General features: G+C 40.4%; 2 protein-coding genes across 3 annotated transcripts in view; one reads left to right on the forward strand and one right to left on the reverse strand.

Annotated features, from left to right (window-relative positions):
- MRPS27 (mitochondrial ribosomal protein S27) overlaps positions 1–20,409 on the forward strand; it is a 121,389-nt gene that overhangs the window by 87,055 nt on the left and 13,925 nt on the right. The window contains exon 11 of one of the 2 annotated variants that reach the window (XM_045021265.1): positions 17,526–18,095. The exons of the other annotated variant lie outside the window; for it this stretch is intronic. Coding sequence (XP_044877200.1) covers positions 17,526–17,630 — 105 coding nt within the window. The 3' untranslated portion in view covers positions 17,631–18,095. Of the gene's footprint in view, positions 1–17,525; positions 18,096–20,409 lie in introns of those variants that run through there. 2 annotated transcript variants of the gene reach the window in all.
- MAP1B (microtubule associated protein 1B) overlaps positions 1–20,409 on the reverse strand; it is a 107,684-nt gene that overhangs the window by 11,496 nt on the left and 75,779 nt on the right. Inside the window, exons 3-5 of the mRNA XM_045021262.1 lie at positions 19,843–19,925; positions 14,420–14,560; positions 463–7,165 (exon numbers count right to left, since the gene is read on the reverse strand). Of these exons, the coding sequence (XP_044877197.1) occupies positions 463–7,165; positions 14,420–14,560; positions 19,843–19,925 (6,927 nt within the window). The remainder of the gene's footprint in view (positions 1–462; positions 7,166–14,419; positions 14,561–19,842; positions 19,926–20,409) is intronic.

Raw genomic sequence — 20,409 nt, forward strand, 5'->3', positions numbered from 1 at the left:
ACATCTAATTTCCTATTACACTCACACAACTCAAACTAATTAACGGGCTTGTTCACTTTACAATTTTATGTTTAAATTATGTTTATAATGAAGAAAATAGTTGCTTACTATTCATTTAGCAATTTTCATATAGCGATTTTCAGCTTAGCCAGCTGGCTAACAAATTGGACAAATAATAATTGCACTCTATATTTCATACATTGCCTCTCTAATTGTTTGATATCAATTAACACACCTAAATCATTATTAGCTTTTTCCAGATTAAAGAGCTGATTCAGTGAATTTAATTAATTTAAATGTGAAACCTTATACTATAGATTTTTAATAAACATGGATTTTCCTCAGGCACACCTCACAGGCCAGATTATCAGCTGATGAAATATCAAGATAGCTCAACTATACCAGCTGAGAGCCTGGCTCCACATCTTTTCCTGAGATACACAGGTCCTGATCTTTCCTTACCTGAAGTTGCAGTCTTTGCAGTCTTTGATGTTGTGGAATTTGTTGCATTCTTGGCCTCCTTATCTTTTTCCTCAACACGGGAAGATTTTACTTCTGGAATAGAGATATTTTTTGCTGCTTTCTCCACAGACTCTTTCTTCTTTGGAGAAGCTGTTCTGGAAACTTTGTCTAAAGATTCCTTTAAGCCACCTGGCTTTGGTGAAGCCACCTGCTTTGATTTACCATCACTTTTTTTGGCTGGTGAGGAAGACTTGGTCTTAGTACCCTGCTTTTTAGTTTTTGTCTTTTCTTTCAGATCCTTCTTCAAAGGTTTGCCTAAATTCTGATCAACAGGCAAAGCTTCTGGGTCTACCATTGAGACATCTGGGTGCCGGGGTGAAGGACTGCGGTCTTGCATTGGGACTGGTGGAGGGTCAATATGTTTGTATGTAATTGTTTTATCAGTTGGAATGGTTTCAGATTCATCTTCTGAGTCAATGTTAGCATCTGCAGTAATAGAAGGGCATTCTTCAGTCTCTGGGGGAACATCTGAATCGGTCTGAGATGGAGCAGACTCGCTTACTGAGGTGGGAGGAGTTTCGTCACACTGGCGTGCTTGCTGTTTTCCTCCTGAAGGTGGCTGGGCTCCTCCAGACTGGGTTAATGGCTTTTCTTGTTCTTGAGACTGTTCTTCACTTGCAAACCATTCCAGGGGATTCGGGTTGATAAATGAGGGTGAAAGTTCAGTTTTGGGATGCTTGTATTCACAGGAAGACACAAGGCATAAATCAACATCTTGACGGGTTTCTGCTAGAGATGATTTTTCTGCAGCAAAATGTACGTCTGTCTTATAGGAGTAACTAACAGCCTCAGGTGACCTTGTAGTTTTCCCAGGTGTCTCATAGGCAAAACCAACAGCCTCAGGTGATCTCATTGATTTCCCAGTTGTTTCAAAGGAGTAATCCACGGCTTCAGGTGACCGGGTAGTTTTCCCAGTTCTCTCATAGGAGTATTCCACAGCTTCAGGTGACCGGGTGGTTTTCCTAGTTCTCCCATAGGAGTATTCCACAGCTTCAGGTGACCTGGTGGTTTTCCCAGTTCTCTCATAGGAGTATTCCACAGCTTCAGGTGACCTGGTGGTTTTCTCTGTTGGTTCATAGGAGTATTCTACGGCTTCAGGTGACCTGGTGGTTTTCTCTGTTGGTTCATAGGAGTATTCTACGGCTTCAGGTGACCTGGTGGTTTTCCCAGTTCTCTCACAGGAATAATCCATGGCTTCAGATGACCTGGTGGTTTTCTCTGTTGGCTCGTAGGAGTAACTAATAGCCTCAGGTGACCTGGTGGTTTTTCCAGTTCTCTCATAAAAATAATCCATGGCTTCAGGTGACCTGATGGTTTTTTCTGTTGTCTCATAGGAGTAACTAATGGCCTCTGGTGATCTAGTGGTTTTCTCTGCTGCCTCATAGGAATAACTAGGAGCTTCAGGTGACTTGGTGGTTTCCCCAGTTGTCTCATAGGAATAACTAATGGCCTCTGGTGATCTAGTGGTTTTCCCAGTTGTCTCATAGGAATAACTAATGGCCTCTGGTGATCTAGTGGTTTTCCCAGTTGTCTCATAGGAGTAACTAATGGCCTCAGCTGACCTGGTGATTTTTTCAGCTTCATCTTTTTCTGTGGAGGCTAAAGGCTCTGGACTATGTTTTGTTAGAGAGTCTTGTATTGTGTCATGTGTTACTGAAGTATGGTAACCAAATATTTTATCTGAGGACACATGAAGTGATAGTGATGGTGAGTGACAAGCAGCAGTTGTTTCTTTGACCGCAGGAGGTGAATCTGAAAAACTAGGAGAGTATAAAGGAGAGGATTCTCTTGTAGTTAAAGGAGATAAATCAGACTTTGGTGAAAGTTTTTCTCCTAGGCTCTGCATCTTTTCTGAGGTAAATGAAGAATGCAGCGGCATATCTCTGGGTGACATGACACCTGAGAGAGTTTCCTCTTGCAGTGGAGAAGCTATCTGTGAAGGTGTATGTTCTGATGAAGTTGAGGGTGAAGCTTCAATCTGAGATACTGAAATAATCTCTGAAAGATCCTTTTCTTGAGTATAACATGTCTGCTCCACAGGTGATATCTTATGTGAAAAAGTAGGTTCCTGTATCTCTGAAGGGCTATAATCTACTTCAGTTGGTCCATTTTCAGATATATGGTGTACGCTAGTGCCTACTGTGGGATGTTCTGGAGATTGTCTACTAAAGTCCATTGCCAAAGACTGCTCAGGGGACTCCTGACTGAATTCTACTGACATAGTTGACTGCTCAGGAGATCTGTGCTCTTGCACTGGTGTTCTTGATTTTGCAGTTTTAGGTGAAAAATCTGGTGGAGAAATTGACATGGGTCTTGGACATTCTTCTTTAGATGGAGACATTTCTGTTTCCTGAAAAATTGTTGGTGTTTGTACAACAGATACAGAAAGAGAATCATCAACTTCTGTAGAATGTGGTGATCCAACCTCAGCATGTAAAGAAGGAGAAACATCATCTGTAGTTGGCTCTGGAAATGAACTAGTAGCAACAGAGGCTGTGGAGACAGAAGCAACTCCTTCTATATGTGAATACGTGTCTTCTGCTACAACGTCATCAACAGGAGTTGCAGATTTGTCAGAGACTGTACCTTCAGATATTGACATTTTGGTGTCGTCTTTAAAGGATCCAAACTGGCTAACATCTATTTGTGTAGGAGAGAGATCTCCTGCTAGCTTCCCTTCATCCAAAACCAGTGGAGACTGAGAACTGGTAGCTTCAATATCCCCCATATTCTTTTCTAGACCAAAACCTTTAGCTGGCATAAATGCCATACTTTTTTCATCTTGCTGTCCTTGGAAAAGATCCACAGAGGTGACTTCAGAAACTGGGCTTATCTGAACCGGGGACTCTTCTTTTTCACTTTTCTCCTCAAAATGACTCTCAGTCAGTCTGGCAGTTGACTTTATATCGGCAGTCAAAAATGTATCATATGAAGACTCTGAACCTATCAAAGGTGGACTTCGTAAAGGAGAGAGAACTTTTTCAATAGGCGATTCTGAGTCTGGCACGGGCTCATCCATAGGGCTTATTCTGGGTTTTGCAGTCTCCTCTTTGGCATCACTAAATTCAAAACTAACCGGAGCCTCTGCTGCCTTTTCAATGAGTTCAGAAGGAAGCCGGCTGGACTTTTCATCAGTGGGAGACTGATAATAAGGTGTGTGTCCTGCACTACCAGCAACAGATTGTGCAGGAGACACCACTTCTAATGTTTTATCATCAGGGCTGACAGAGTGCTCTTCAATAACTTCTGGATGTTGGTCAGGCAATGCAGCGAGCACTACAGGTTCAACTGATGCCTTAATCTCATTGGGAGTCAGGGAAAAGTTCACACTACGTTCACTTAGTGGTGTTTTAGCAACTGGTGACGGAGGTGATGGACTCTGAACTGGACTCTTAGCTGGGCTATGCTTTTCATCAAATGCCTGTGAAAAGGTATCTTTGATTTGTAATTTAGCAGTACTTTTGATTTCATTTTCTCTTTGATGGTACATTTCTTGAAAGGAAGATTTGCAGAATCTGTCTTCCTCTAATGAAGAAGGGGGTGAGAGAGTAGAAGCTGAAGCATTATAATCTTTACCTTCTGTGGCATCTGTTTTTGATCCTTCTGATAAACCATTGAAAGCATCATGAAGTGGAGAGAGTTTAGGTCTAGTAAATTCTTGAGAATACAGTGATGTCTCATACTTAGTAATGTTTACAAATTCTTGAGAAGGTGATTCACTTTCTTCATTGTTTGTTTCATCACTCATGATATCCCGAGGAGTTGACATTTCATCCATTGGTGTTGGCTCACTAGAAATTTCAATGGTAGACTGAGTATAACCTGAAGTAGCAGTGAATTCCTCATGTTGGTCTTCTCTATTTTCTTCATCAGAAACAGTTGCTTCACTTTCTGAACCCCCAGGTAAAGTCTCATCATGAATAGAAGATGCTGGTTCAACAGCTGGGGACTGAGGTTCAGAGTGTTTAGCTGGTGTAATTATGAGTAAGCCATATTTATCTTCAACTTCACCAGCCTCTGCAGCTTTGTCTACCACAGCCATAACATAATCTTCTTCAGCTTCAACTTTTTCAGTTTCCTCTTCTTCATCTCTGACATCTTCCATTTTGTTTTCCTCCTCAGCTTCTTCTTCAGTCTCTTCCATATCTTCTTCAGCTCGCTCATCCCCTGCCTCAGATTCTGCCTTTTCAACATATTTATCTTTAGTTTTAGCATGTTTATCAGCTTCAGTCTCTCCCATTTCTCTTGCCACGCCAATATCCTGTTTTGTGATGCCCAGTGTTGCTTTTTCTTCCTCATCTTCATCTTGTTCCTCAGCCTCCTCAGTCTCTGCCTTTTCTTCATAATCACCTGCTTCAGATGATTCCTCAAAACCAGTTCCTTCATCTTCAAATTTTTCATTGTCATCAACCCTGTGCTTTTCTACAGGCTCCAGCTCTTCAGGTGTCTGTTCACATTCACCCTCAGCTTCAGTGGTCGTTATGCCTTCATCAGGAGAGTCAGCAGGTCCTTCAGTATCTACTTTTTCTTTCTGGATTTCATGTGCTTCCTTTTGTTCTGAGTCAGCTAGTTTCCCTTCACCTTCTATTAACCCTACCTGAGGCTTTGTTTCCTTTACTATTTCTACTTCTTCAGCCTTTAATTCTTCAAAGTCTTTTGTTAAATCCTCTGGTGAAGACATAAGGGATCTCTCAGCTTCAAGTTCTTTTCCATTAGCTACTACTCCAGCAGCTACTGCTGCGGCGGCAACCGCTCCCACTGCAGCCACAGCAGCTTGTGTTTCACTGACCTTGCTCTCTTTCTTTACTGTCTTAATTTTGCCTTTTTCCTTTGGTTTTCCAGCAGGCCCAGCTTCCTTTTTAACAGATTCCTCTTTCTTTTGTGCTTTAGGTTTTGTCACAGGCTTTCGGGCTTCAGTTGAAGGAGCAAGTGTTTTCTTTGTTTCTTTTGGAAGCTTTTTGGTGTCTTTTTTGGATTCTTTTTCGTCCTTTTTAATTTCCTTTTTCTCTTCTTTTTTAGCTTCCTTTTTAGCTTCCTTTTGGGGAGTTTCTTTTTTTAATTCTTTTTTAGACTCTTTTCTCTCTTCCTTTTTCACTTCCTTTTTTGTTTCTTTCTTGATTTCTTCCTTTTTAGGTTTTTCCTCTTTCTTGGTAGGTGTTTTCTCCTCTTTCTTAGAAACCTCTTTCTTTGGTTTTTCTTTTTCCTCTCTCTTTTCTTCAGATTTTACTTTCACTTCCTTTTTCACATGCTTCTCCTTTGCAACTTTTGGTTTGACATCTGCTGCTTGTTTTTCAGCAGTTTCGGATTTCACTAGCTGCTCCTCCTTAGCTGCCATATCTTTTTCTGTTACTGAAGGTTTTGTCTCTGCTTTTGCTGGTTTTTCCTTTTTTACTGTAGTCTTTTCCTTGCTTTCTACTTTCTGAGGCTTTTCTGGAGGACTAGGCTTTGCTGGTTCAGATGCTTCTTCTTTAGATTCTTTTCTGACAGTCTTGGTTGATAGTGTCTTTGTGGCAGGTTTGAGACTTTCCTTGCTGTCTGCTCGCTGTTTCAGCTTTGCTTGTTTCACTGCTGGGCTAGGTATGTTACCAGTAAGGTCTTTCTGTGTAACCATTGGTTGTTTAAGGAAATCTAAATGTTTGAGTTTTTCCAGTCCTTCTAGTATGTTATACTGGGTACTGTTTCCTGGAAACAAAACTCTGATTATTTTTTCTGCAGGATTTGCTGGATGCCATACGATCAGTGATGAGACTGAGGTCAAATAGGATACTGGAATATCTACTTCCTGACCATTTGGCAGCAGTAATTCAGCTTTATCTTTACTTGTACTAGTCCACTGCTGCATAAAATACTGCATCTCTTTGCTGTTTTTGACTGGATTGAGCACATACATCTCAAGTTTGCCTACTCCCATTTTTTGAAATAGAATGATAGGGTCAATGATATTTCCTATGTTTCTAAAGAGAGGTTCTGGTTTCATAGACAACTTATTTAAATACTGGAGAGTGAAACAAGCTTCTTCTATGCTTCTTTTTACCCTAAAATTAGGATCAGAGTTTTTCAGATTTTCAGGAACATTGAGGAATACAACTCCTAAATCAGGTGAGATCAGATTTTTCATCCAGTCACTGTTGGTAGTAGAACCTTGTGACTGTTCCTCTTCTAACTCAGCTATCTTTCGTTGAAGCATGCTATTGATTCCTGGTAGATTATCATCCCCAATGTGGGTGAGCAGAATGGAATCCACTCTGTCTAAATGTCGGATAAGTTTCCAGAAGCAAGATTTTCTTTCAGATCCCCCATTAATAAGCATATTGAATCCGTTCACTGCAAACAATGCAGAGTCCCCTCTTCCACCTGGGAAAATATAACAGCAGGGTTTTGAGAGTTTCAAGAAACCTCCAGATGTTGGCGGTTCCAAAATGTCAAAGGGTGATGGCACTTCTACTGATTCTGACAGATACTCTGTGAATTCAGAAAGTCCTTCCATTTCAGGCAATATGGATGCTGAGTTGAGTTTAATGTTGATGAAGTCTTGAAGGTTATGTCTGTCAAGGTTTGAATTTTTCCAATCCCCTTCCTCAGGGCAAAACAGAGTTAAACTGGCTTTGTTGGCAGGGTGTGTAGTACTCAATAATTCACCAATCTAGCATTGTAAAACAAAAAGACAAAAGGTAGGTGTAAATTTATATTTTATAATATAAATGTCATGTAAAAATATAACATAGCAAGGCTGTCCTTGAGTTATAGTACAAGCTACAGTATAAGCTTCACACTAAAGATACAACATTCCTTTTTATTTATTTTTTTCACATGACAGTAGCCAATTCTAGGTGCTAAAGGAATCTGTTACTATCACATTATTGCTGTACTGTTTTTCAGTACAAAGGACCAGACTGTGCCTGGCCCCTTCTTAGGTGCTGAAGGCACCTCTTGCATCCTTCACAGAGAGGCTGGGTACAATGGGAGTCCTTATGCTCAGAGCATAATGTGAAGATTCCATGGTGCTGATGCTGCTAATAGTGCTACTCAATGCAAATGAACTGTGAACTTCTCCACTTCTCTTAACCAGCCAGTAGAGCTGGTGCCCCACCTAGGGGAGCACACCTTATACCTTCTTTATGGGTCGTGATATAGCAGCGTCCCACAGAAGCTCCAGGAGGCATCTGAACCACAATACTTCCTGGAGCTCTTGCTGGAGCAGGATGCCTCCGCATTATTTCCAACACGGGGCTGTATTCCACAATTCTGTCATTATTTTAATGCCTTTTGAATGGTCTGGCGCCAAAAAAAGCAGGCATCACGCCAGAACTAGTTTAACAGCTGGCCAGTTCTTGACAAGAAGAGGAGCTGACGGGTGCTAGAAAAAGTTGTATAGTGGGAGTGCGGAGAGCCACTGAACCAAACTGTAAACCCTGTATATAATGAAAACCACTTCAGTACCACCAGTTCCAGCACCTCTGGGAGCTGATTTACTGCTTCAAAGTTAAAAAAGAGTTGAGAATAAAACTTTTGTAGGATCATTAGGTTTCTCAAATATGGGAATTAAAGAGGCAGATCTGCATATTCTTAGTTGGTGTGCAATTTTGCAAACATACACATTTTGAATGGAACAATGGACTCCATAGCATTTATATATAATAAAAAGGCAGTTGTATTAACACCATATGTTTAGTAATTAATCTCCGAATAACAGAGAATTCATGAAATATCAATTTATAGATGTAAACCCAGAGCAAAAGAGAGAACCACAGCTGAGTGTTGTGGCTAAAAATCCTTTTGACAACATTTTGATTTAAAAAATCATGGACCACATTCTGAGTTCTTTTGCCAGTTTAAATCCTGAATAACGCCTCTGATTTCTCCAGTATTGAATAACATTCTGAGACCCAAAACAGACACTGAACTGAAGGCTTCTATGAACAAAAAGTCCTGTGTTCAGTACTAAAAGCTATTATTCTGTTCCAGTCTGAATTAAAGTCATATGTTTGGTGGTCTCAGATAGTAAACAGAAAATGAAAGCATATAATATTTCAACCCTGACAAATTTCCACTTTTCAGTTTGCTCTCAGAGTTCAGAAATCAGCACAGCTATGAAATGGCTCCAAACTGAATGAGTCCTGGGGACTGGCATGCAAATAAACACACCAGGGCCAAATTCCACCCTTGGATACACATGAAAACTCCCAAGGCTGTCTATGGTAGTTGCATATGTGCATCCAAAGACAGAATCTGGCATCAAATGTTTCCCTTGGCTTCCAAAAGTCAAAGACAGAAAGCTTATATCTTGAAAGTGGATAATAGTTTTCCCAGACTAGGTTCTGATAGTGACTAACAATTTATTAAAAGACACCACAAGATATTCTGTTTGTGAGCCAAAACAAATTGTGGCTAGAAAGGCCAGCTAAATGATGATGTGGTGATGCTGCAAGTCTCTCCTTTGCCGCCGTTGGGGGCCTGTTGGGAGAACAGCAATAAAATGTTACTGCACCCACTACTGTCTCTGTAACCAGAAGAGAAGGGGGATTCAGAACTCCTGAATAACTTTGTACTTAGTATTCTGCATTGGCAGTTCATGAAATTCTGCCCACTAGGATCAATGAGTTACATGAACCTGACTGAATTACAGTTGCCCCCTATCATCAAGAGTGGTTTTTACATAGACAGTGGGGCCTCCAGATTTAAATCCCAGTCATAGGGTAATCCCCACTGCATACATAGTTTCTATTTGTTTTATTGTAAATAAAGTATATGCAGGAGACTTCAACTCGCTCAAGATATTACAAAACTGTTCAAGCATCTTTTTTTTTAATAATTCAGTCAAATAACTGAATATGGAGACAAAATGTCAATGTAATTTGTGAGAGAGACATGGTGGGTGAGATAATGTCTTTTATTGGACCAGTTTATGTTGGTAGAAGAGACAAGCTCTCGATTTCCAGAGAGTTCTTCTTCTCTGTTGAGCTCGAAAGCTCGTCTCTTCCACCAACATAAGTTGGTCCAATAAAAGATATTACCTCACCCACCTTGTCTCTCGCATATCCTGGGACCAACATGGCTATAATAACACTGCAAATGTAACTGAAGCATATTCACCATCTTGCAAAGTATTACAAAATACTTTTCAGGGTTAGTCAATTGTAATTTACATGTAAAAGAAAGACTTTTATAAAGATGATTTAGACTAGACTAGAGCTGAATAAACTGAAAATTTTGGACCATAAACTGGATTACCAAGAGGAATGGAGAGTACTATAATAATTAATGTTGTGTGTCTAGGAGACGTTTCATTTCAGTGAAACTCTGAAGATTTGTATCTTGCTCTACTATTTTTGTTGGTATGGAATTTATTTTCAGAATTTACTGAAAGTAAAATTCAGAGACACAGAATGAGATGGTGGATGTTATCCATACAAAAATAATCTACCCAATGTGTATGGGTAACTAATAAAAGCAAAAATGGAATAAAATCTCAGAACAGCTGTTTTACGTTCGCATGTCATCCTTACTAAGTATATAAAGCAACTTATATAAGAGTATAAATAAATCTTATCCAAACATCAGACATAGCTTTGTTTGGAAGAGAGCAAAGACAGGACAAAAAAGGGAGGGAGGAAAGAGTAAGAGGAGGAAAATGGGAGAGCCATATTAATGGCAATCACAGAGAAAGGCTGGAAGGGGAAGAGTGGAGAGAGAGGAGGCAAGGAGAGGCAAACTGCAGAAGTAAAATTAAGCACATCTGCGTGGGATACAGATGGTGCCTAACTCCTTGTGCTGGACCTCTGCTCAGGGGAAAGTTTCAGTCTATAAAACACACATTATTATGGGAAGATAAAGTGGCATGAAGTGCTCTTCATTCAGATCAATGAGACAAAGTTTGATGGAGGGATAATGATAATTCAGTGCCTCTGATTTGGGTGCAGATGATGGTTTCCCATGTAGGGACAATTTTCAGGCAAGATCAGAGATTGTATGGGAAGAAGGTGGGTGAGTGGTCACTGAATTAGTGATGTTGATGGTCTGCAGCCTGGAAGGTAATAGTCATTCAAGATTTTGTTTTACATTGATGAGAGTGATAGGTGTGTGATCACATTAAGGCACTGGTAGGACTGATCAGTGAAAAAGTGGGTGAGCAGCAGTTTTAGACACAAATCCCTTCAGCGTGGAGTAGCAAGTTCAGGAATACACTGAAAAACGGCTTTGATAGAAGAGCTGATTTTAAGGTTAAATTGGGTACATGAATCTAGGAGACTAGATCTACGTTTGAAATGGTATAATGCAGTGGTCCCCAAACTGTAGGGCATGCCCCCTAGAGGGGTGTGAAGAAACATTTGGGGAGGCACGGCGGTGTTCAGGCCAGCCCCCAGCACTGCTATGTCCCCAGCTCCACTCTGGCCCTGGGCTGTGCTCCAGCCCTGCTCCCAGCCACAGACAGAGCTGTAGCTCTGCTCCCAGCCCCACTCCCAACCTCGCTCCGCCCCCTGCTCCACCCACAGCCCAGCTCTGCCCTTATTCCCTCTCCGCCCAGGCCAGCTCCACTTCAAGCCCCAGCTCTTCCCCCATCCCCAGTACTGACCCCACCTCCACATTCAGCCCAAACTCCTCTGCTGGCCAACTGTGAAGTTATGGAGGGGGGCATGGAAGTTTCCATTACTGGTAAGGAGGTGGGGTGCAAGAAGAAAAGTTTGGGCACCACTGGTATAATGGAACCATCCTCTGAAGATCCAATAATATTTTAATATTCTATTGCTCCCAAAGGTTTCTTCTGAAGTTTCTTTTCCTACTCATCAGGGTAAGTTGTTTCAAAGAAGAAAGTTGGCCAGAGAAAACTTTTTGCCAGAGGATGTTGTGAAGTCCAAGACTATAACAGGGTTCAAAAAAGAACTAGATAAATTCATGGAGGATAGGTCCATCAATGGCTATTAGCCAGGATGGGCAGGAATGGTGTCCCTAGCCTCTGTTTGCCAGAAGCTGGGAATGGGCGACAGGGGATGGATCATTTGATGATTACCTGTTCTGTTCATTCCCTCTGGGGCACCTGGAACTGACCACTGTCGGAAGACAGGATACTGGGCTAGATGGATCTTTGGTCTGACCAAGTTTGGCTGTCTTATGTTCTTAAGATCAGCCCATGATGAGTCAACAGCAGGGTTCCTTTTGAGAGGGACAGGTGAGTTTGAAAAGAAAGTAGTTTGGGTATAAAAGAAGGGCAAAGTTTGACCCTCCTTACTTGACAGCTCTAGTGGATTGTACCAGTAAGTGCTTTACATATTAGGAATCCATCTGACCATGTCTCTCATATGGTAGGCTACACAGTAAAACAGAAGATCAGGTAGACCTAGTCTGTCATTTTACCAAGACCTTTTTAACTATCTCGTGGGAAACTCTTGAATTCTTTTAGCCACATTAAATAAATTGTGAAAAAATTAGGCTGAGAACTTAAAAAGAAACATGTGTATGGTGTATAGAGTCTGGAGACTCTATTCCTTTCAGAATTTCAGCTTTGCTAATGAAGAGCATAGGCAGTTTCTCCCACTTTTTAATTTCATTGGTATGTTTTCAGCAATCTCCTCTCAGTTACACTAATGCATACCTGTGACGTTGCACTTTATATGATTTTATAAAAATATGCTAATGTAACTGGAACATGCTTCATGCAAAAGGTCTCTTGTAAGGTATCATTACAAAGCTTATAATCTACTGAGTGTAATTATTCTATTTGTATAAATGTATCACTCTTGTATCTGAAACTAGAAATATGAAATATAACTTTGAGGGCCTATTGTAATTATGCAAAGTGTGGGCCAATAATGGTGGCTTGGAATCTTGATGACTCCCATTAACAAGGACAATTGACTGCAGATGGCTCTGTTTTATCTCTAAGTTTTTCTGTATAAGTATGTGCTGGCAAGTGGGTAATGAAGTCTTACAGTGACATGTGATCGTGTCACCTGAACTGGAATCCATCTTTAACTTGGTGCTTTTCCATTAAGAGTGGTGGGGGCGGGACCCAGAAGGACAAAGGATTTCCGCCATATGCGAAAGATATATAAGTGGGTGGAACAGAGGAAAGTGGAGAGCCATCATGAGAAATCCCCTAGCTACCACCTGAGCTGGAACAAGGGCTGTACCGGGGAAAGGACTGTGCCCAGACTAGGAAGGCGTCCAGTCTGTGAAAGAAACTTATTGAAACATCTCTCAGGGTGAGATTTTATCTGTACTCAATTGTATTACTGTATTAGGCTTAGATTTGCGTGTTTTATTTTATTTCACTTGGTAATTCACTTTGTTCTGTCTGTTACTACTTGGAAACACAAATTCTACTTTAGGTATTTAATAAAATCACTTTTTACTTATTAATTAACTCAGAGTATGTATTAATACCTGGGGGGGGGAGGGCAAACAGCTGTGCATATTAGTGTTATAGAGGGCAAACAATTTATGAGTTTACCCTGGATAAGCTTTATACAGGGTAAAAAGAATTTATTTGGGGTTTAGACCCCACTGGGAGTTGGGCATCTGAGTGTTAAAGATAAGAACATTTCTGTTAGCTGCTTTCAGTCAAGCCTACAGCAATTAGGGGACGTGATTCAGACCTGGTCTGGGTTTGCAGCGGGCTAGCAAGTCTGGCTCAAACCAGGCAGGGCACTGAAGTCCTAAGCTGACAGGGCAGGAAAGCAGGGGCGAAGTAGTCTTGGCACATCAGTTGGCAGCTCCCAAGGGGGTTTCTGTGATTTAACCCATCACAATACCTATGAACTTCAGTGGAGTTGCACTGGTGCCCATGAAAGCAGAATTTGGCCCACAGTCTCTGTCGAGAGATGTTGGACCAAATTCTGTTCACAACTACTCTTGTGCAACCCCACTCTCTCAGAAGATGTTGCAAAGGTGTAACTTCCTTTTATCTTTTTAGATCCAAGGTGACAGATACCAAGGAAAGATATCTGTTTTTTAAAACACTGTCTGTTCACGCAGCGATAGATTTGTTAAAATGCATCAGCGTGATTGCTCAGAGGGAGAGTGAATCAGATACGTGAGGCAGCCAATGTAAAATGATGATTTCAAATTGTGAAGAGCTGCTGTTAGGACACTGGAATTGGATGTCTACAGTGATCTGGTAAGGGAGAAGTTGAAAATCACGTGTCAGGCATTGCCTGTGGAAAGATCTGGATTTCTAAATTGTATTAAGCAACAGATTTCCCCACCTGAAAGGAATGACTTATTTACTAACTACTCCATTCCCCTTCCCACAGTTTGGTTTTCTACAGTAAGAGTAGGATTTGGCCCTAATTTTGTATGCATTTTTAAAATCCCATTGTTTTATTAATCAGACAGGGACGCAGTACACTGTGGTTTATATCTTGTCACACACTTGTACATGATGCTAATTTTTAGATGTTCCATTGGTTTGAACCCTGTCCTTCCCTATGCGGCAAAAATAAAGAGATACGTGTTGAACATATCAGTTGTTAATCCTACAGATTGCTGTCTGTCTTATTTAATGTTATCTACAAGGTAGTTGCTATCAGGCAAGAACTGATATAAACAAAGTGTCAAACTTAATTGTAAAAGTAAAAGCCTTGTAAAAGTATACTGAATAAATAAGCTTTACATTTTAGACATGGGAATTTTACCTTCCATTTGTAAAAGGCTTCCTGGTTTTTTTTATTTCGTAAAGTTATTATTGCAATTTGCCAAATTAAAATTTAATTTTGTTGTTACGTGAAAACTAAAGTAATGAATTAGACATTTTGAAGAAAATTGTGTACAGAGGGCCAAAGGACACCAACACTGAGGCATCAATGCTAGTTTCAAGTATATCAAGGTGGCTATCTTCAATGCATCTAAAAATACTTCATCATACTAAAACATTATAAAAAAAATTTTGTTAAGGACAAACCTCTTGGTCAGTGAAGATCTCAATGAAGTTTTGGAACGAGAAAGATCCTGATTGGAGGATGAGCTCTCCTGTGTTTTCAAAGCACTGGCCAGTTAGTACAAGAAGCTTGTGTCTTGCAGCATCTGTGATCATTAAGCGCACCTAAGGTAAAGAACAAAAGCACAAAAATTAAATGCAGCTACCACATTTCCAACCTTCCTCTTCGGTCCAAACCCTGCTTTGCCTAATTTCAAACCCACCCACCACGGGACTGCCTCAGGAGGTTGCTATGGCAGCGCTTTGAAGCACTAAGTGTAATCAAAGCGCCAGCGCTGGGAGAGAGCTCTCCCAGCGCTGTCCATACTCCACCTCCCTGTGGGGAATAACGTACAGCGCTGGGAGCCGCGCTCCCAGCACTGGGGCTTTGACCACACTGGCGCTTTGCAGCGCTGCAATTTGCAGCACTGGAGAGGGTGTGTTTTCACACCCTGCTGCAGCGCTGCAAATTTGCAAGTGTAGCCATGGCCTAGGGGGTCTTACAGTGACATGTGACATATGATATTGGAATCCATTTTAATCCTTGTACTTTTCCATGGATTGAGGGGGGGCGGGGAAGAAACAAGCACAGACAAAAGATTCCTGCCTTGTACCAAAGCTATAAAAGGGGGTGGAGCAGGACAAACAGGGCTGACAGTCATGAGAAAACCCCTGCTTACCACCTGAGATGTCTGCTGGAACTAACAAGGACTGTGCCGGGGAAAGGATTGGGCCCAGACTAAGAAGGAATCTAGTCTGTGAAAGAAGCTTATTGGAACATCTCTGAGGGTGAGATATTACCTGTAATCAGTTTTTAATGTATTAGGCTTAGACGTGTGTGTTTTTGCTTTATTTTGCTTGGTGACTTACTTTGTTCTGTCTGTTATTACTTGAAACCACTTACATCCTACTTTTTATACTTAATAAAATCACCTTTGTTTATTAATAAACCCAGAGTAAGTGATTAATAGCGAGGGGAGCAAACAACTGTGCATGTCTTTCTATCAGCGTTATAGAGGGTGATAAATTATGAATTTATCCGGTATAAGCTTTATACAGAGTAAAACAGATTTACTTGGGGTTTGGATCCCATTGGGGTCTTGGTGCTGGAGACAGGTAACCTGCTGAGCTGTTTTCAGTTAAGATGTAGCTTTGGGGGGTGTGGACCAGACCCTGGGTCTGTGTTGCAGCAGGCTAGCATGTCTGGCTCAACAAGACAGGGTTCTGGAAGTCCCAAGCTGGCCTGGAAAAATGGGCTCAGAAGTAATTCCAGCACATCAGGTGACAGTCCCAAGGGGATCTCTGTGACCGAACCCATCATATACTCTATTTATAAAGGACACTTAAAAAAGATGTTGTTGTACCTGTGTTGGTACCAGAATATTAGAGAGACAAGGTAGGTGAGGTAATATCTTTTATTGGAGCAACTTCTGTTGGTGAGAGACACAAGCTTTCACACTTACACAAAGCTCTTCTTCAGGTCTGGGAAAGCTTGAAGGCTTGTCTCTTCCACTAACAGAAGATGGTCCAATGAAATATTCCTCCCAAAAAAGGTAGGCAAACAAATGGTTGACCTGTTATAGTGTACAGAACATGTTGTGCTAAAGTCATCCCTAATGTAATTCCATTGACACTCAGGGAGAGTTACACAGAATACCTAACTTATCTCACTTAAAAAAGAAGCAGAAAGAAAAAACAGTAAAGGAAAAATTAAAGGGAAGGGGATAAAAATGAGTGGAGAACAGGTACAGTGAAAAAATAAAACTGAAGAGAATGTGAAAAAGGAGCAAAGGAGAGTGAAAAATTAAAATTAAAAAAGTTACAATGGACCAAATGTATTCCTGGTGTACTGCTTCTGGATGTCCATGGAGTTACATCAGGGACAATATTGGCCCAACATGACCTCTGCACTGTAACAGGTCAAACATTTATATCCGCCTACCATTTTTTTGGGAGGAATGTTCTTCTTTCCCCAATGCATAGCACTACCTGCTCTTTAGCTAGAAAAACTTTACTAACAACTAAATTTATCATGAAGAAAAAAAACAGGTATAAATTAAACGAAAAACTGTATAAACTTGGACTAGTTTTGTGAACTAAAAATAATCTGCAAAGTTCATGAACCCTTATGCGCTCCAATATTCACCCATTCCTAACTTTAACCAATAGGAAATAGTCAAGTACACAATCTATGTGATGCTCACAGTCAGAAAAAAATGGACACTGGAACGTGCACTGTGCTGGCACAGCATATTATTCTGAATATACATTGGCAAATTATATGGATGCCTGTTGGTTCAAAGAGATTACTACTGGTACAACAACGTTTTGAAGTTTTAAAGTAGATACTGAATATTAAAACACACACACTCTCTCTCTCTGTATGTGTGTGTGTGTATATATATGTTTTCTCTTTACCTGTACAGATTATTTTCAAAACAGCCTTCACTACAGCTGATAATTCCCAAGTTTTACCACTGCGCCATCACTGCTTGACAGCCTTTTGTCAAAGTAAAGCTTGTAGATGTAGAGGGATGTCTGCTGGCTAAATATGACTGGAATCCAACTGAGTTTTGTGTAAAGAACTGTGTTCTTGAATACATTTTTTGCAAAATATTTCTAAAGCACAAAACAGCATCTCTCAGCACTTCCAGCAAGCTAGTTTTATAACTTTATATATTGATTGTCAAGCGATCAATTGTCCTAAATTATTCTGTCTCATGCCCCGAAGGATGCAGTATTGACCTAAATCTCTGTTCAACAACTCTGTTTTTAGAATGAGTTGAAAGGGGCCACTGAAGAGTATGGATCAGGAAGACCTCCACTTTGATCTTAAGAAATGACCCTGAAGTTTGAACAGCAGAAGGACCCCGTAATTAAAAGCAGGCCTAATACGGGCTTGTCACTAATTGTGCTGGATGATAAAATCCAACAATATCCTTGGTGGGTCAAGGATTTCTGTTTCAGAAGAGAACATTGATAATTGTTGGCCGGCTGGCAGATGTACGTCGCTCAAGTCTCATCTATTTTAGTTGTATTAAAATCCATTAAAGAACTGGCTTCCCTCTTTAATTTTTTTTTCTCTTTGCAGGAGCAGTTCTGGGCAGTCAGCCAGCTTATGTATGAAACCACCAGCTTTTTCAGCCACAAAATTACTTCCTGTCTCATGAACCACCCATACATGACTGTCATATAATTCCCCTCAATTTTGTTTATTAACTGATGATTAAAGAGTTTCTACAGAGATAAAGAACTATGACAGAAAAAAAATACTTGCAGTTTTAAGAACATAATACATAGCATGTATGGAAAAAATGAAGAGACAAAGATAAAAAGAATATAATGATGGCCTAATGGGGGACTATCAGAATTCTGTGCATTGATATTAGACCATTACTTTTAAAATAAATTGTAATAAGGTAGCATAAAATGGATCGAGATATGTTGTGTTCAACCCTAGCCTTGGTTGAAGCCCTATATTGTTCAAAGTAGATGAAAAATATCAGGACGTTACATGTTGTTGAAAGAAAGCCCAGAATTAAGTTAAATATATGGTGTTTAATGAGTTTGTCTGGCCCAAAGAAATAGCTAATTAGAAGTTTTCCAGATGTGGTAAAGTTATAAAATTGTTATAGCAAAAGAGCAGAATCTTCTTAAAATGAGAGAAACTGTCCATATACAGACTATAGGAAATGTATTTTGTTTTGTCAGTTTTGATGGGACAAGAATGTTGCCTGTTTTGGACACGTCTTTCCTAGGGAGTATTTGCAGCTTACTGAACATGTTAGGATTTTTAGGCAGCATCATGCTCAGTGCATAAACCTGCATCATTAATTACCACAAGGCAGGTCCCAAGGATTTACAGTCACACCATGAGCCTTCTTCTTTCCCACTCTGACAGATATTCCATCCTGACTAGACAAGGAGATGGAACCAAATGACATCATCTCCTCTCTGGCTGTGTCCTGAGCTACTCCTGCGATATGAACCTAATGTTCCTGATTGCCATATGGTGGGGTGAGATGGCTATTTCTACTCCCATTTTTTTCCTTCTTCTGCTTTCTTAATTCTCATTTTGACTTTTGCCCAATGAGAGTCTCGCTTAGTTAGCCAAGAAAAAATTAACCTTGTAACTTTTGGCTGTTACCAGTTTGGCAGAATGAAAGCATTGAAGAACAGCCAAATCTCAGGAAAAAACAAACAACAAAAAAACCCCTTTACCTCCCACAGACTGGTTAGAGGAAATTAAGAGTAACCTACCCAAACATTTTCCAGAGCCAGGGCAGTAAAGCCAGGGTGCAGGAGTTACTATCTGACCTGCATGCCAACTGCTTTTCCTATGGTCTTCCATCAATTGAACTGCAAGCCTCAGAGACAGAAGCTGCATTTTCCTACCTTTTGCCATTCTTTCTTCTCCCCTGCCCCCATTTTTTGATGTTTTTCTTCCTTTATAAGAAGAAAGGGGATCAGACTTTAACAGCAGAACCTAAGAGCTGCCATCTGAACTGACTATCTTTTTTCATTAAATAAATTTACTGCAATTTAAGAGATTCTATAACAGCAGAGAGGAAATAAGAGAAATTGTAATAAAGATGACTTACTTGATGTTTACCGGTTTAAACATTTTGATTAGTATATCCTCCTTTTGGTTATGTGTGTTTAATGTTACACAATGTTAGTAAGAATCTCTTCTTTGGTAGTTTACAGCAATTAAAACTACATCCCTGGCAACAAAATACCCATTTGAAGGTTTTATACTTCTAATATGTTCAGAAGGGATCATCCATATGCACACTGAAAATTATTTGTTAACTGCAAAAGTATCCCTATTTTTATCTGCCACACCTTCCTGGATGGAATGCTGCTTTGCCTCTCTCTCTAAGAGGGGTCTTGAGATACATGGCTGGTGCTTTGACCCTCTTCTAAAGAGTATGCAGGACTTGGAGATCTCTTGTTCCGTGATAGCCTCCAACTCTGTTGATCATGGCATATGATTTCTTGGAGGAAAGATGTTATATACATGATAATCCTTCTCAAACATCTAAAACTGTCTCAGATGACCTGGTTTATATGAAGTTTAAAATAGACATACAGAACCAAGCCAGGGAGGGGTGCGGGAGTAGCAGCACAAGAGCTCTCATCGCAGTTGCCTCCACTTAATCAAAAACAGATTTTAGTGGGTTATTGGAAATGTAACCCTGAGAAAGGAGATATGAGTATTCCTGTTGTATGTCCTTTAAAATCATATTATGGGAAAAGGAAACAAGAGGAAGAGATAAGAGAAGGCTGACACTTTTACTGACATTCACTCCCACATGTTCATTTATCTACAGTCAGAATACCCTTTCCTCTTATTCACTTATGGTGCTTTTATGACACATCCAATAAGACATTTCCAGCTGACTTACCTCAGTACTAACTGCTTCATCTGAAGGGTTAATCAGGACTACTGTTTCTAAGACATCACTTCTGTGGTGAAGGATTTTCTGACCTGTAAGCACAGGAGAGGAAAAAAGAACCATAAGGCTTCATAAGTTAAAACCAACACTTCTTTCACCTAAGCACATGTCCTCCAGTGGGCCAGCTCTCATAGCACTCAGAGCAAGGGCACTGGCAGTGTCACCTACATGCATCCAGAGATGCCACCAATGTTCCCCTGGATGGGCCAGATCCACTGCTGAAGGTCTTCACCAATTGGCAGTAGCACCTACCCATCTCTTCCAACTTCCCTTTGTGATTGAATTGTTCCTAGGTGTACCTGATGGTCTGTCTGAATTAAATTATAAGGTCTTCTGAGTGGGGATCATGGGCCAGATTATGGGCCATCTGAGAACCTGTCCCCATGTCTTTAATGTGTTTTTTAAGCTACTTCACCTATACACTCTATGAATAAGAACACTATGAATAATTTTCTGGGAGAAATTATTTATCAAACATGCAGAATCCTTGCAATGTTCCTGTCTCATATTCCTTGA

Source organism: Mauremys mutica, chromosome 6, assembly GCF_020497125.1.
Source record: "Mauremys mutica isolate MM-2020 ecotype Southern chromosome 6, ASM2049712v1, whole genome shotgun sequence".
NCBI lineage: Eukaryota > Metazoa > Chordata > Testudines > Geoemydidae > Mauremys > Mauremys mutica.